The 14,506-nt window shown below is 40.8% G+C and overlaps 1 protein-coding gene across 1 annotated transcript in view; it reads right to left on the minus strand.

Moving 5' to 3' along the window:
- The window catches only part of LOC117301094 (RNA-binding protein 24-A-like), a 53,641-nt gene extending 43,169 nt beyond the window's left edge, over positions 1-10,472 (minus strand). Inside the window, exon 1 of the mRNA XM_033784977.1 lies at positions 9,853-10,472. Coding sequence (XP_033640868.1) covers positions 9,853-10,017 — 165 coding nt within the window. The 5' untranslated portion in view covers positions 10,018-10,472. The remainder of the gene's footprint in view (positions 1-9,852) is intronic.
- Between the last annotated feature and the right edge of the window lie 4,034 nt (positions 10,473-14,506).

Genomic DNA, 14,506 nt, shown 5'->3' on the forward strand with positions numbered 1-14,506 from the left:
CCGAAAGCGTATTATAAAGACAGTAACACAGGCAAGGACTGTCTCTTTTTTGTTCAAGGGGATTTCATCCATTCTAAGGGTATTAAAAGAGAGAAGACTGCATGAGGACTTAGCAGTGAAACCCTACATCTGCGCAAAGCTATGTACATACTAACATGCTTGCTGTGATACTTAACACCGTATTCAGAAGCACAGGAAAACTTACTACCGAGAGTGCTATAAATACGGACAATAATAGAATACTGAATCAATTCCCAAAACAAGAAATAGAAAGGGGGGCAGGAGGGACTACTTGAAGATGGTCGATGCATGGGAGGAAACTTGTTTATGTTTCATACGCTCTAAGCCTCATACAAAGAGTCAATGCATGTTTTCCACTACAACACCCCGACCCGTCCCAAAATAAGGGGGAATGAAAGAAAGAAATAAACAATAACAAATAAAGCAGCTAAATTTCTTGGGTCAAAATTGACCCATATCGAGTCGGGAGCTGGTTCATTTTCTATCAAATGTTTTTATTTGGTCAACTTGACACTGGTACCTTTGTCAAACATCGACTTTTGCAGGCCTGTGTATGCTTTGTTTTTTAAATAGCAAGGGCACCAAGATATCGTTTCTTAAGTAAAGGGTATCTAAGGAATCTGTAAATTTCTACTGGAGCCTTTCAAGGGCACAAGGGCAATGTTGCAAAGCCTGGATTTGAAACGGACTCCGGTTTCAAACTACTGGCAATACGATACAGCATGGTTAAATGGTTACTTTACACTTTTTAATTCTGTGACTGTGAGCAGTGTATTAAATACTGCAGTGTCATCAAGTTATTGTGAGTGCCAACAGAATGTTTTTTTCAGAGCCAACACTACCACAAAAGAGATTTTCACATGGTTGTTCTCGCAAGTTTACTATTTATTTACAGTTTCTTCTTATTTATCTACACCATGCAAAGCTTCAATCAAAACGCACTTCTTGGTTTTGATATAAGACTTTGTGTGCCAACAAACATCCGAGATCGGGTTCTCTGCATCATTATAAACCAGGCTTATAAGACTTCATATCACCACCTTGTACACCAGGGAACACTCCACGTGTTCAGTCCTTCCCAATAATCCCCTTTATAGCCATCTTGAGTTCTTTATGCTCTATGTCAGGCAGCTTAGCTCATACAAAAAACCATACTGCGAAGTCTCGATTATGCAAGTGGTCGTGTCCCCTGTCCACACACGCGGCTTAAGTGGAAGACGTTCTTAGGAGGACGCCAGGCCTCTCTACCACTACCAGGTGTGTCAAAATGTGGGTAGTCAGTTCACGAATGCGATTAAAAAGGCTAAATCCCATCTGAGCCTCTTATACGGTTTATATCCGACCAAGGGATCGGGTGTACGTCATAGATACAATTATACACCTTTTTTTTTTAAAACATGTTACCGATGAGTAATGAGGGGACCTCACCATAGAGTGAATAGCGAACAATGGAGGGGCAACCAGCAATGGTTGACCTCCAGTCACTCCTGTGTGAGTGTAATAGGACTTGAGCTGTAGATTAATCGTATGCAATGAACAACCAATCCTACTGTTACAGCAACCTTGTCAGACGTATATACAAACATTACACCAATATGTTTTTATAACACTGTTCCTCCATCCAGCCCCCGTACTCTACGTTGCACTACAGTAAAAGTAAAAGTAAAAAGTGAACGGTCCTCCGGGGCTATGTTTCCAAGGACTACAGAGTATACATTAAAACACACATAGTATCATGTCTTTGTTCTTGATTACAAAAATGGGTGTACTTCAAAGCCGGGCCTAATTTCACAAGCTTTGAACCAGTATAGACACTATTGCTCAACCATGAACACATCCTTGAAACAAAACTGACTTCTAGTATGTATACCAAGGCATAATATGTTTTACTGTGCTAAACAGAAACTGTGCGTTACCTTTACAGGTTTATACTTCACGGAGGCAACGAAGGCGATTGCCCCCATGACCCCTGGTCATTGCCTTGGTGCCCATACGAAGTGCTCCAGTAGAAATGTACAATATTCTTTCCTCATAGGGTGCCCTTTACCGAGGAGAAAATGCCTCGGGGCTCTATTGACCTTTAAACAACGAAGCATTCAGGCCTTCGTTTCATGGGTCAACCATGGCCAAATGACCACAGTTTCAACCACATTATAGTGAACATTCTGCTACCAAATGCAACCACACAGAACGCAAATCCTGGATAATTCGAGACCACAATGAGGAAGTTTACCACCAAAAATGAGGCAGGAATGTGTAAAGACCAAGTACGATCCGAGACCATCACCGAAGAAGAGACTGTTTTCACCCGTCATGCTGGGGCGATCATCCCATTAACCATGTACTAACAAAGAGTGTCTAATCAAACACAAAGTCATGTCAGAATGGTACACAACAATGTAGTTCTAGGCCTTTGTGAGCGTTATTCATGCCTAAGCACAAATTTAACTTCCCTAATGCTTTAAACCACACGTAGGGGAGCCAAGCATGTTGTCTCCTCACATGACGTAAGAAACAGGGCCTAATTTCATAAAGCTGTTTATAAGCAAAACATACTGCCTGAAAAAATGTCTTTGCTTAGCAAAAATTGAGTCGAGCACCAGCCACAACATTGCAAACTTGATGTAATTTGGGCTGGTAACCTGTTGCTGCTAAGCATTCACTTTTCTGTGCTAAGCAAATTGGTGCGATGACAGGCTTAATGAGATTGGCATCAGAATGGTCCCCGAGCAAATCAAACAAAGAACCACACACGTGTTTGCCCCCAGCACTTTTTAATATCATTCTTCCAGGGTCCTGAATATCCACAAAATCGAAGAAATTACTACGAAGCGAACCTCACTGCAACATGTGGCGATTCACAAACTTGGTTCCCTGAGACTCCGGTCCTCCTGTCTCAGTACCCCAACAGGGACTGCTTTAAACTCTGATGAACCCCGAAATAGGTACCCCATGAACACCACTCTTGAATCTCTCTCAACGAAAACTGGGACTCGGTGGTCTTTTTCTTTTCAGTTTTAGTCGGACACGGATCCATAACTTTTTGCTGTAGGACACAATTACCCCCTTTGCCATATCGGCGCCGAAACATGATTGATAATTTCCACAGAAAAGTTCCACCATTTTTATCGGTTGAATATTCCACCCAGGCCTCAAATTTTTTGTTTGTGTATTTCTGGTTAATTTTTAGTGGTAATCTTTTGTTCGGTCCGACGTAGCCTACGGCCATTTGTTCCCCCCTACAAACAGAAAACAGCCTCCCACCCGGATTTCCGAACCCCCCTGAACTTAGGACCTACTTTTTTCATGTAAAAATGTATTGAACCTCGTATCCAATTCCTATGCATCACTGTTCTCCATCTCAGGGGTGGTAATTTAGGGAGGCGACGAAGGCGATTGCCTTTATGCTCGTGAAATGCTCCAGTAGAAATTTGCAATTACCCCATTACCTTAACCAAGGGGAAAAGGGCCATTGCCCTTTTAAACACGAAACACCCAGGCCTGCATCTGAATACAGTTATACAGATACGTGGCAGTGTGAGTGATCCATGCTTGAGCTAGAACCGTAGTTTCGAAAAGGCTGACATCTTGTTTAAAACTTACTTTACAATCAATAATAATCAGATTGGAAAAGGCAAATAAGATTATCCTGACTTCGTTCTGAAATCATTAAAGGCACCAACTATATTTTGGCGGTCATTTTTTTTAAATTTCGGTACCAGACTATATACATGAAACTGTTTTCCAGATAATTGAACAGGCATAAGGACTGATACTTCACAGAGGCAACACAGGCGAGTGTCTCCATGCCCCCTGATAAATGCCTTGGTGCCCTTGAAATTCTCCAGTTGAAATTTGAAATCTCCTCATGTATGTGCCCTTTACCAAGAAGGAAATGCCTTGGTGCCCTTACCCTTTCTAGCATACAGGGCTGAGTCGTGATGCAGATCTCTCAAGATTTTTTTGTACAAACACCTCGCCATTTTGTAACTTCCCCAGACTCCTTGGTATACAGGCTTTACAACAAGGATTACTATCTAACTGGTCAGTCACACACAAGAAATGGGATCCCACTCTCTTTCAATTTCGGCCTCGTGTTGATTAGATGCATTGTGTTTACTAAAGAAAACAAGCTTTACGTAGCGCCGCCCATACAATACATATGGGTGGTATATTGAAAGGATTCTTGTACAACCATGGAGGAAGAATCTCTATTTTCTTCCTCCATGGTACAACAAACTCTGAAAACATTTTACGGGGGACACAAACACATGGCAGAGTCACCGTAAAGGGTTCCATAGAGAAGCACTGCCGGCCATACGAGGGATGGAGCTTCCAATCTCTCTCACGACTTTAATTGACAACATCAACTTATAAGCACAATATTGAGAGCACAAGCACAACCCACAATATGGAATTTGCAACCCACCCTCTCCATGACAGCAGCAATGCTTGTAGGAGAGTGCTACAACTCAAGATGCAAGATGTTTAAGAATATACTATAAAATTATTAATAAACTTGCGGGTATCAACCATGTATAGTAACTCTCTTTTGACGGAGTGTTTACTCTGAAAAGAGCCGGTTTTGGTCTTGACGTTTCGAACAATATATACTCGTATTGGGGAGCAAGATGAAGTTTGCTTTAACTATGCACGTATTGACAACAGAGACAGGTCTGGTCCCAAATGTGATTAGCAAAGTGACGAACGCTATGGTATACAGAGTACCCGACTGAGCTGGTAACTTGCATAACATGATGACGTACAACAGAAGCAAAGCATGTCATGTTATAACAGAATGTCGTGTATTTATTCAGATTATGCCATTCAACAATGTGGAAAACACAGACCATCCTGAGCAAAAAACAAATCCATTATTTGACACATTCGACCCATGCCAGCAACCACTCAACACGCTCATTGTATATGCTGTCAGAACCCTTAATCGTATGTTTTTAAAGGCCCAAGGCTGTAAAGGCAATGCCGGGATATCACATTTATTTTTAACGGCTAAGTTGCTGTTTCAACCCACTGACTTTGGTCTATAAAAGATGACAGAACCATAACTCCTAAATTTATAGATAGTTTTTTTAAGGGATCCATGGTGTATAGATCGGGTTGACTTCGGTCATTTGCCCCCCCCCCCGCCCCCTCTCCCCGTCCCCGTTGGCGACGGGTCTGACACAATACAAGTAGGCCAGAATCACAAATATGATGAATTGGGTAGTTCTTTTTAGTGTTTTCAAATCGTCCCCTTATATCTCTTTTGAGGCTAGGGTGATGACCCGATTGACAAAGAAACTCATATATACCAATTTCGACGCACGTTTTTGTACCCGGTTAAAAAAAGGGTGAGCGCTTTATTATGCACACTACTCAAAAGAGTTTTATAAAATGGTGTTACCCCAAACCTCACCCGACTATACTCCCACCATGCAAAGTTTCAAATTATATTTATATTATGTGGTTTCCTAGACTAATGGTGTACGACTTTTTTTTTTTTTTTTTTTTGTGCAATACCTATATTATTTGACCTTAAGTTATTGTGGAGTCATGCACACTGAATTTAAAAGAAAACGTATATCTGCACCTCACACGAACTTTCCATTTACTGTAGATATTTGTTTGGGAAGGAAGAGCGAAATCATACATGTAGCCTGCAGATAAATTTTGTGAATAGGGAAGACAGTGTATGTCTGGCTACACCCTTAAAAATTCCCGGATCAGACTTGACCCGGATTCACGGTTCCGGAGAGGGTCTGATCCATTACTAGGTCAGTTTGGCCCAGAGTCCGTTTCAAAACCAATCTCTTAACAAATCCCGGATCAGAATTGACCGCGGTTCCGAGAGGGTCTGATCCATTTCTAGGTTATTTTGACCATAGAGAAAGGTTCGACCCATAGTCCGTTTTAAAGTGACCAGTAATTCCTGGTCACATAATATATTCAAATTGAACCCAATTACGGATCACATCAAAACAGATTCCGGGTCAAACTGACCGAGAAATGGGTCAGGCCCCTCTGGGATCCGGAATTTATGTCAAATTATATAACATGGAAGCTTTTGAATCAAGCAACGTAGTTTTAACACAATTGTTTGTCATTGCTCCCTACATTGCATTTCCAACCCTTAACAACGCTGATTTTGTTTCGATGTTACTTTTTAAAATAATTGTTCTTTTTATTGAGAGTTTAGATGAGGTGCTTAGACGTATAGTTGGTATTGAATGGTGCTATTCAAACATCGGAATTCAAGTCTCAGAATCGAATAATGATCACATTAAAGACACAAGTGTTTTCCTCCCACAGTTGATTAAACAGTAAAAACCCCCCAAAATCAACACTCTTAAAAAAATATTACAAATCTGCATTATGAATAATTATGTGTTGCTCACTAGAAGTCTGCACCTTTGTATTATAAGCCAGCACAATGCTCAAACGGCTAAAGGGATTTATACCTTGAAAGTTTTGATAAGTGACAAGCAGTTTGTGTATAATGAATGCCCTTGTGTCCTGTCTCGCTTTGCAAAACCTTGCGGTCAACCTGTCGAATTTGTAAAGTATCGGTCAACTGCACCAGCCTAAACCAACTATGTTAAGATAACAAACTGTGACTATGACCCAGACAGATGTGGAATTAATGTATTATGGCCTCAAAGGACATTTGGGGGTTAGAACCGTTTTCATTCAAATGTCCACTCGGTACAGGTCAACAGTAAACGGAGCCACGGAAGTGTCACCCACTTGTGATTTCTGGAAATTATTTTCAAAAGTAACAGCATTAGACAAACGATTAAGATCTTTAAAGGCGCTGAACAGTTGACACCTTTGGTAATTGTCAAACACCAGTCTTCTCGCTTGGTGTATCCCAACATATGCATACATTAACAAACCTGTGAAAATTTGGGCTCGATAGGTCATCGAATTTGCAAGAGAATAAACATTGAAGAAAAAAGCCATTGTTGCACAAAACTTGTGTGCTCTCATAAGGGGGAAAGAGCTTAAGGCCTGAATTTTTTTTAATGAGTGAGAATTACCTCTTTCTCAAAACTTACTTTTTGGGGAGCCGTTTTCGCACAATGTCTTTTACGATCAATCAGAAGCTCTTCATTGCTCGTTACCAAGAAAGTTGTTATGCTAAACATTATGTTGAGTAAGTGTCCCATGCCTTTAAGCCACCAGTATTTGCCCACCCTTATAACCTCGGTTTGACCGTGTGAGTTTGTTTGGAAAAAAACAAAAAAAACCATAACGATACTGAAGATTCCCTTGAGTCCAGTATCTCGTACTATGTTTGTACTGTAAGAATAACTCCGGCTAAATAGTAGTAGAAGCAGCCTGGCCCGGGGGCATTCTATGCCTTATTTAACTTGGTGAGGGCACTTCACGTAACCACGGACGCCGTGCACAGTTACTAGTCATGCTGACGACACGACACCCAATTGTGTATTGCACTGTGGGTCTTATTGGGTTTGCACCATACCATTGTTTGCTGGGACACGGTGGTAAAAAAACCGTGGAGGGAAACAATTCGCCTTGTGTACATGAATGTGCAAAGTATAAAAGAAGTGATGCATGTACACAATGCATTAGTATTATGATATGAATCTACCTCCATGGTCCAATACTTCTGCGACTGTTTTTTTTTAATCGTTGGCTTATATAAACCCGTCTGTTCTATTCTATGCCAGCAATTCATGTATGGGCCTAGGGCTCTATGGCAAAAAATGATGGGCAGTCAGGAACTGTGAGGGATTGTGAGTTAATAAAACGATTGGTCCTAGAGGTACCGAGTTGTTATGCGACTTGATTGTTAAGTTGTTTTCATACTTGTTTTGGCTAACCTTTTTGCTCTGTATCAACTCTGGTCATCTTGTTGTATGAGTGCAAATAATGTGTCTGATTCTTATTGCAAATTGCTTCAAACGTGAAATGTTTTCGCCCTATTTTTTTTCCCCCAAGAACGTCGTTTTGATAGTGTAAAAATAAATAATAATAAAAACAAATATAAATATAAATTCATCATTCTGTGTTTAAAACAACACATAAAGGACCTTAATGGCTCACCTGCTGATACATTTGTGCGGATTTTATTTGATATTATGTTGTACAAATATTGTTGACAGAAAAATACCTCACAAACTTTTTTCTCTAACTGTTGCATGATTATCCCAATAAATAAAAACTATTGTGTTCCTTTACCAACCTTCATGTAAAACTTATCATCCAGGTTTGTGGGTACACGATCATTGTTGGCCTATTTTTTCCCCTTTTACAACATATTTTCTTTCTAAAAGTTACATCTCTTTTGATGTCGATAAGAATCAAAGATACAAATTCACCAATACGGCTGGGGGTCGAGTAGCTACTCACCGGGCCACTTCGTTACTGGCGCCTGTGGCTTTATTTACTAGGTCGAAACCTCGAGCCCAGAGATTACATTGCACCCAATTCAACATCTACCAACATTGTCGGAATTAAACACCTTATGGTAATAGTAGCTGGTATAAGAATGCGCCAAATATAGGTTATTTTTGTGTCATACTAAAGGCACAACGAGTCTTTTATGTAGGTTGGATTTGAGGCATTTCACGGTGAGGTATCAATATTGGTTTGCGGAAACACCATGTGTGTATGTACTTGCCAGGGAGATTATGTTTAGCTAATAGACATGGAATTTAACTCACAGTGCCGCATGGATTTCCCACCTAAAAATAGAGCATGATCAATGTTGCATTGTAGTAGCCCTACTACTAAATTGTATCCCTTTCCTTATATCCTTTTCTTTGAGAGCGACACAGCATTGAAAGGTTGAAAGTTTTACACGTTGTATTTACACGTTGTATTGGCAGCGCAAATGCCAAGGGTTGCATGGCTTTTTCCAATTGGCAGCGTAAATGCCCAGAGTTGCATGGATTTCCCACTATTTTGTTATTATAATAGAGCACCATGAATGTTACAATGAACAAACTACTTATAGCCTTTTCTTTGAGACCGAAACAACATTCCAGCTGAAAAGGTTTAGAGTTTTTACATGTTGAATTGGCAGCGCAAATGTCCCATAGGAGTGGGCATTCCAGTGATGTGTGGGGGTGTACATGTGGTGAATATATGCACGAAGCATGGATGTAGAATTCTACTCCATGGTGTACGTATTGTAAGCATGGATGAAGCAACTATAGTACAACCAACGTTAGTAATATATCAATATCATTTTTCTCTCTATACCATAGAGCAAGAACCAGGGCCCAATTTCATAGAGCTGCTAAGCACACAAATTTGCTTAGCATGAACATTTATTCCTTGATAAAAACAGGATTACCAGCCAAATTTCCACGTGATTTTCAGGGTAGGCGAATTAACAACAGCTGAATACCAGTAACAAGTAATATGCAACCAATGGAAATTTTGTTGGTAACCCTGTTTTTATCAAGGAAGAAATGTCATGCTAAGCAAATTTGTGTGCTTAGCAGCGCTATGAAATTTGGCCCAGACAACTGCATGGACTTCATACTATACTGATACATAGTCAGCTGCTGCATGTTTTCTTTTTAGTAAGCGCAGTGAACAATTTCCCTCGTTACAAAACAAATGTATCAGCTGCTACTCAAAAATCACAATTTACTACTCAATATTATTACCAGCAGTCACTGTGCACAACATATTTTTTTCGCTTTGCAAAATTGTTGAATGAAATCGTTCCCCCTAAAATGTTGTAATATATAGCAAAACGAAGTTATTATTAATGGCCAAAAGGTCATTTTGGTTGGGAAATCATTTGCAAAAGCTAAGACTAGTTTACATAGCATGATTAATTGGAATGGTACTTACGAATCCGTATCCTTTGCTCTTTCCAGAATTCCTATCAGTTATTACAACTGCCTCCTCGATCTCACCGAACGGCTCAAAGACTTCACGTAGCCTTTCATTGGTCGTGTTATATGGCAGTCCACCAACGAAGATTTTCGTCAATGTGGTATCCTTTTTACCTTCCATTTGGTTTTGATAAGTCTGTTCTCCCTCTATAAGGTACACAAAAAGTTACTATTTAGGTTTTCGTTTTAGCTGGGTTTTAGTTGCCGGAGTTGGATGTCATCTGAGCCCGCTATACCTCCGGTCTTGAGTGAGACGCTGGGACGGGTTTATTCCACGGGAGGAGGATTATGGTTCCTGCCAAAGTGATACACCAAGAGTTCCACACGGTAGCAGATGGGGAGAAACTGGTAGTTCCGGTGATGAAGCAAATCCGGATTTTTGAAGCTCGGATCAGGAGGGGTTGCACTCTAACAAGATTGTCTGTCGGACTCCTAAACCAGAATGACAAAAGCTGCGAGCAGACAGTGTAGGTAGCAGACTGATTGTTAGTCCCAGTGTGTATGTACTTGGCTAGCAGAATGTACTTTTTACGCGGTTAAATAGGAGCCTGTTATGGATACACAACCTTCCACTCTCAGCGGTTACCGAGTACTACTAGTCTGACAGCTAGCTATGATGACTACCAGCTCTCTATGCGTCCTTCGACGTGCAGAAAATCAGACCTATGTGCCCGCCCTCTTATAAATATGCATGATTTGCAACAGGCACTTGACGCGCATACTCTGCACACGTGTGTGTGTGTCTGCTGCGTGTTGAGTAAGAGGCGGTTGGTAAACAACTTTATGAATATTCATGAAAGGTGATGTGCTCAGCACGTTATCATGAATATGCAAGATTAGGATGCGCTCAACACGTTTCAAAGGTAATAGGGGGAAAAGTCGATGGGTCACCGGTTGTAGGTGCCTGGTTTTGTGGCCGGTGGGCGGAGTTATAGTCTATGGGGCACCTATCGGCAAAATGACTCGTGTGTCACACACGAGTGCCTAGTACTAGTAGGATCCCCTGGGTTTTTGGGGCCGGCAAATAATGAGGTCCACGCTTGGTCTTATTTTTCTGCTGATTTCTTCGCAGAGAGGGGAGACCCTGTGTGGGGAAAGTGACCAGCAGACCGTCCAAAAGATCTGCAAATAAACACAATAAAATGATAATATTATAGGTTCTTATTTAAAATGTTAAATTTGCATCTGAGATAAAGAATATTAATTTACCCATGTACACCGATGTGTGTTAGCACTGTATACTCAGTACTTTCCCGAGTCCTGTGAAAAAAAACATCACAGGCATATTACTCGGGTGGGATTCGAGCCCATGACCTTTGCGATTCGTAGAGCAGTGTCGACATACCAATAAGTTCTTATCCAACGCGATCCATATAGAACACAGAACTATGTCAAACATCGACCATCATGAGCTAGAAGAATAGTTCCCAAAAGTCCAACTGTTGTTTATGTTGACAATGACAACTGAAACACACGGTCGAAACAAACAACAGTGAGTTAAGTTAAAAAGAGATGGATATCATATAATATTATGGAATTCTCAAAGATAATTAATATCGCGTGTAATTAACATCCTAGCCAACATTTCTGGAGTGAACACTCCAGAAAAAAAGGATGATCTATACACAAAAAACAAACAGATTTTGCAAAGTTGTAAATAAGTAGGCCCTAAATGCTTGAATGGTTCCTAGCAATCTGACCGTTGATGGCAATCCATTTCCAAAGTCTAGGTATAGTAACAATGCTTTCACCAACGCGGAGTTGTTGAAAACATTGTCACAGCAGAAACAAACCTTGTCAGTGGAAAGTACCGTACCGGTGTCCCGGGAAATTCAGTTCCCCGCGTATTCTGTCCCCATACGGGAAGTTAACAAGGGCTAGATTCTAAGGATTTAAAAAGAGGGCGCTATCACAAGAAGTTTGTACACAGTTCGTTCGCCATATTGGGTACATAATCTCCAGCGCCCGGCACAGAATACCTTATCAACAGTTTAATGGGCTTGGTACCTTTTGTGGCTCAGGTTTTTGGCCATGACATGAATCCCTATCTGTGAATAAAGTTGAAGTCAATAGTCGAGTTTCGAGAAAAAAGGGGAAAATCACAAAGCAATGTTTTAAGGAGATTCGCGAAATCCGTTGTATACGCTTAAAATTGTTGTTGTCCCACTGAGACGATTTTTTTTCTTCGTGAAATTGTTTTAGTAACTTCTCAAAAACTACAGCACTTCCGCTAGTAATATTTTAAAGGAAGCTTTCTACCATCGTTATCTTTTAACCGTGTTAGTTATATGTAAATCTGTGGCAATTGTGTTTTGTGTCGTTCAAAAAATACCTAAAGCCTTTAAGATCTATCAACAGTTAAACACCGATGACGAAAACCTGAATTGTTTATCATGTTTATTAGGGTGATATGAGAGGTCATGCCAGGTCACTGCATTGAGCAATCTAATGACGTTACCTTGAATGGGTTTACCATTTTGCCACCACCAATGGTTTTGAGACATAGCGCGCTGAAGGTTGCCAGTTTATGCTATTAATCCTTAGCCAAACAAAAACACAAGTACACCACACCAAACCGGCCTAAAGACTAGACGTGTGCCAAACAAATTTGTCGTATTTTAGTTGGCCCTCAAAATTTGTTGGTGATACGATTAAGAGAATTTGTGCATTGAATAAAATATCTGAACCTGGGCTGTATGCTTAAATTTTTCAGGAGACTAAGGTAAATGGGCACAAATGTTGGTCCTCTTGGCTCGGAAAGTGGATAATAAGTGTTTCACGAAAACTGGCAGGAAATCAGTGAGAAAAAAAAAAACGTGTGTGTGTGTGTGGGGGGGGGGGGGGTTCTTCTTCTTTTTGTTCGTTTTTTTTTTTTTTTTTTTTTTTGGGGGGGGGGGTCAGGTTACGAATGACAAGCCAAACAATAGAAAAGAAATCTCAAGTAGTTGAGACAGTTATCCAATATGTTTGATTGGTTTTCAAGAGGCTTGTTTTGCAGGATACCAGTCACAAATGGTGCACGTGAAATGGTGTTTCGGTTGGTTACCTTTTTGTGCTAAGAACACTTCTGTTGTGCTTAGTTTCTTTTTGTGCTTAAACGTTGACGATAATTCAAGCCACAGTTTTAAGAGTAGGCGGCTATAGGTACATGTTTTGGCCTATACGGGCAAACTATACTGTTGAGTTCTCAGACTGCCCGATTCGCCGGTAATATGAGTCTGAGCCTAAACATCAGCCTAGATCGGTTTATCTGCACCAGGCAGTACGGTCTTGGCCAACAGCGGGTGACCCTCCCGTCATGGACACCCGGGCATCGCGGAGCGCAAACCTACCCACTGATGACGGATTTTGTCCGGTGCTCACAATGTGACTCTCGTTCATGTCGAGTGAGCTGTACTTCCCTCAAACAAGGCAAGAACACTGAACAGTAAACACAAAATGCACAGAGAGTAATAATACGCAGCTCCCATGACGATGCTTTACGTGGCAGTTCAATCAAATGTATACAGCGTTAAAGGCACTGGGCACTATTGGTAATTACTCAAAATAATTATGAGCGTAAAACCTCACTTGGTAACGAGTAATGGTCAGGGGTTGATAGTGTAAAACAATGTGAGAAACGGCTCCCTCTTAAGTGACGTAGTTTTCGAGGAAGAAGTAATTTTTCACGAATTTTATTTCGAGACCTTAGATTTAGAATTTGAGGTCTCGAAATCAAGCATCTAAAAGCACACAACTTCGTGTGACAAGGTGTTTTTTCGTTCATTATTGTCTCGCAACTCCGTCGACAAATTGAGCTCAAACTTTCACAGGTTTGTTTACCCATATGTTGAGATTCACCAAGTGAGAAGACAGGTCTTTGACAATTACCAATAGTGTCCAGGGTCTTTAAAGGAACACTACCGAATTGTTTTTTTTCTAACAACATAGTAGCTGTCAATGTAATCACTTTATGTAATCCACCATATACATAAACCGACAAGCCTGTAGAAGTTTGAGATCGATCGGCCATCTCGGTCATTACAGAAATTATGTACAGTGCCGTCACAAATTACGTAAAGTATGTACAGTGTCGTCTAAAATTACGGATAATAGTTAGAGTGCCGTCTAAAATAACGGACAGTGTTACACTGCCGTCCAAACTACGGACAGTTTACAGTACTCACACTGTCGTCAACATTACGGACAAGAATTATACAGTGCTGTCCAAAATTACGAACGTAAGCTACAGTGCACATAATAGTTACACCATGAAGTCATTTCTTCCTCCATGGTTACACCCCGTGCCCCCTGTCTGACATTCTCTTCCAGCTGACCTTGAACCGCCATCACACCATGGAGGCATGGTCACACAATGGAGGGAGACATGCTGACACCATGCCAAGATGCTCATCATAAGGAGTAAACTGTCCAAGACATATCTCTGACAGAAACACGCGACTGACTGAACCATAAACCTGTTTCAAGTTCAGCCAAACCCCCTGAGAGGATTTCTCAAAGAGTTACGACTACTCTTATCTCAAGTATGGACGAGTTACTAATCCTGAATTAGGACTAGCAATCGTAGCATTACGTTTTTAATATCTCCGAGGACTAATGATTAGTCCTAA

The sequence above is a fragment of the Asterias rubens genome, chromosome 16 (assembly GCF_902459465.1).
Source record: "Asterias rubens chromosome 16, eAstRub1.3, whole genome shotgun sequence".
NCBI classification, from domain to species: domain Eukaryota; kingdom Metazoa; phylum Echinodermata; class Asteroidea; order Forcipulatida; family Asteriidae; genus Asterias; species Asterias rubens.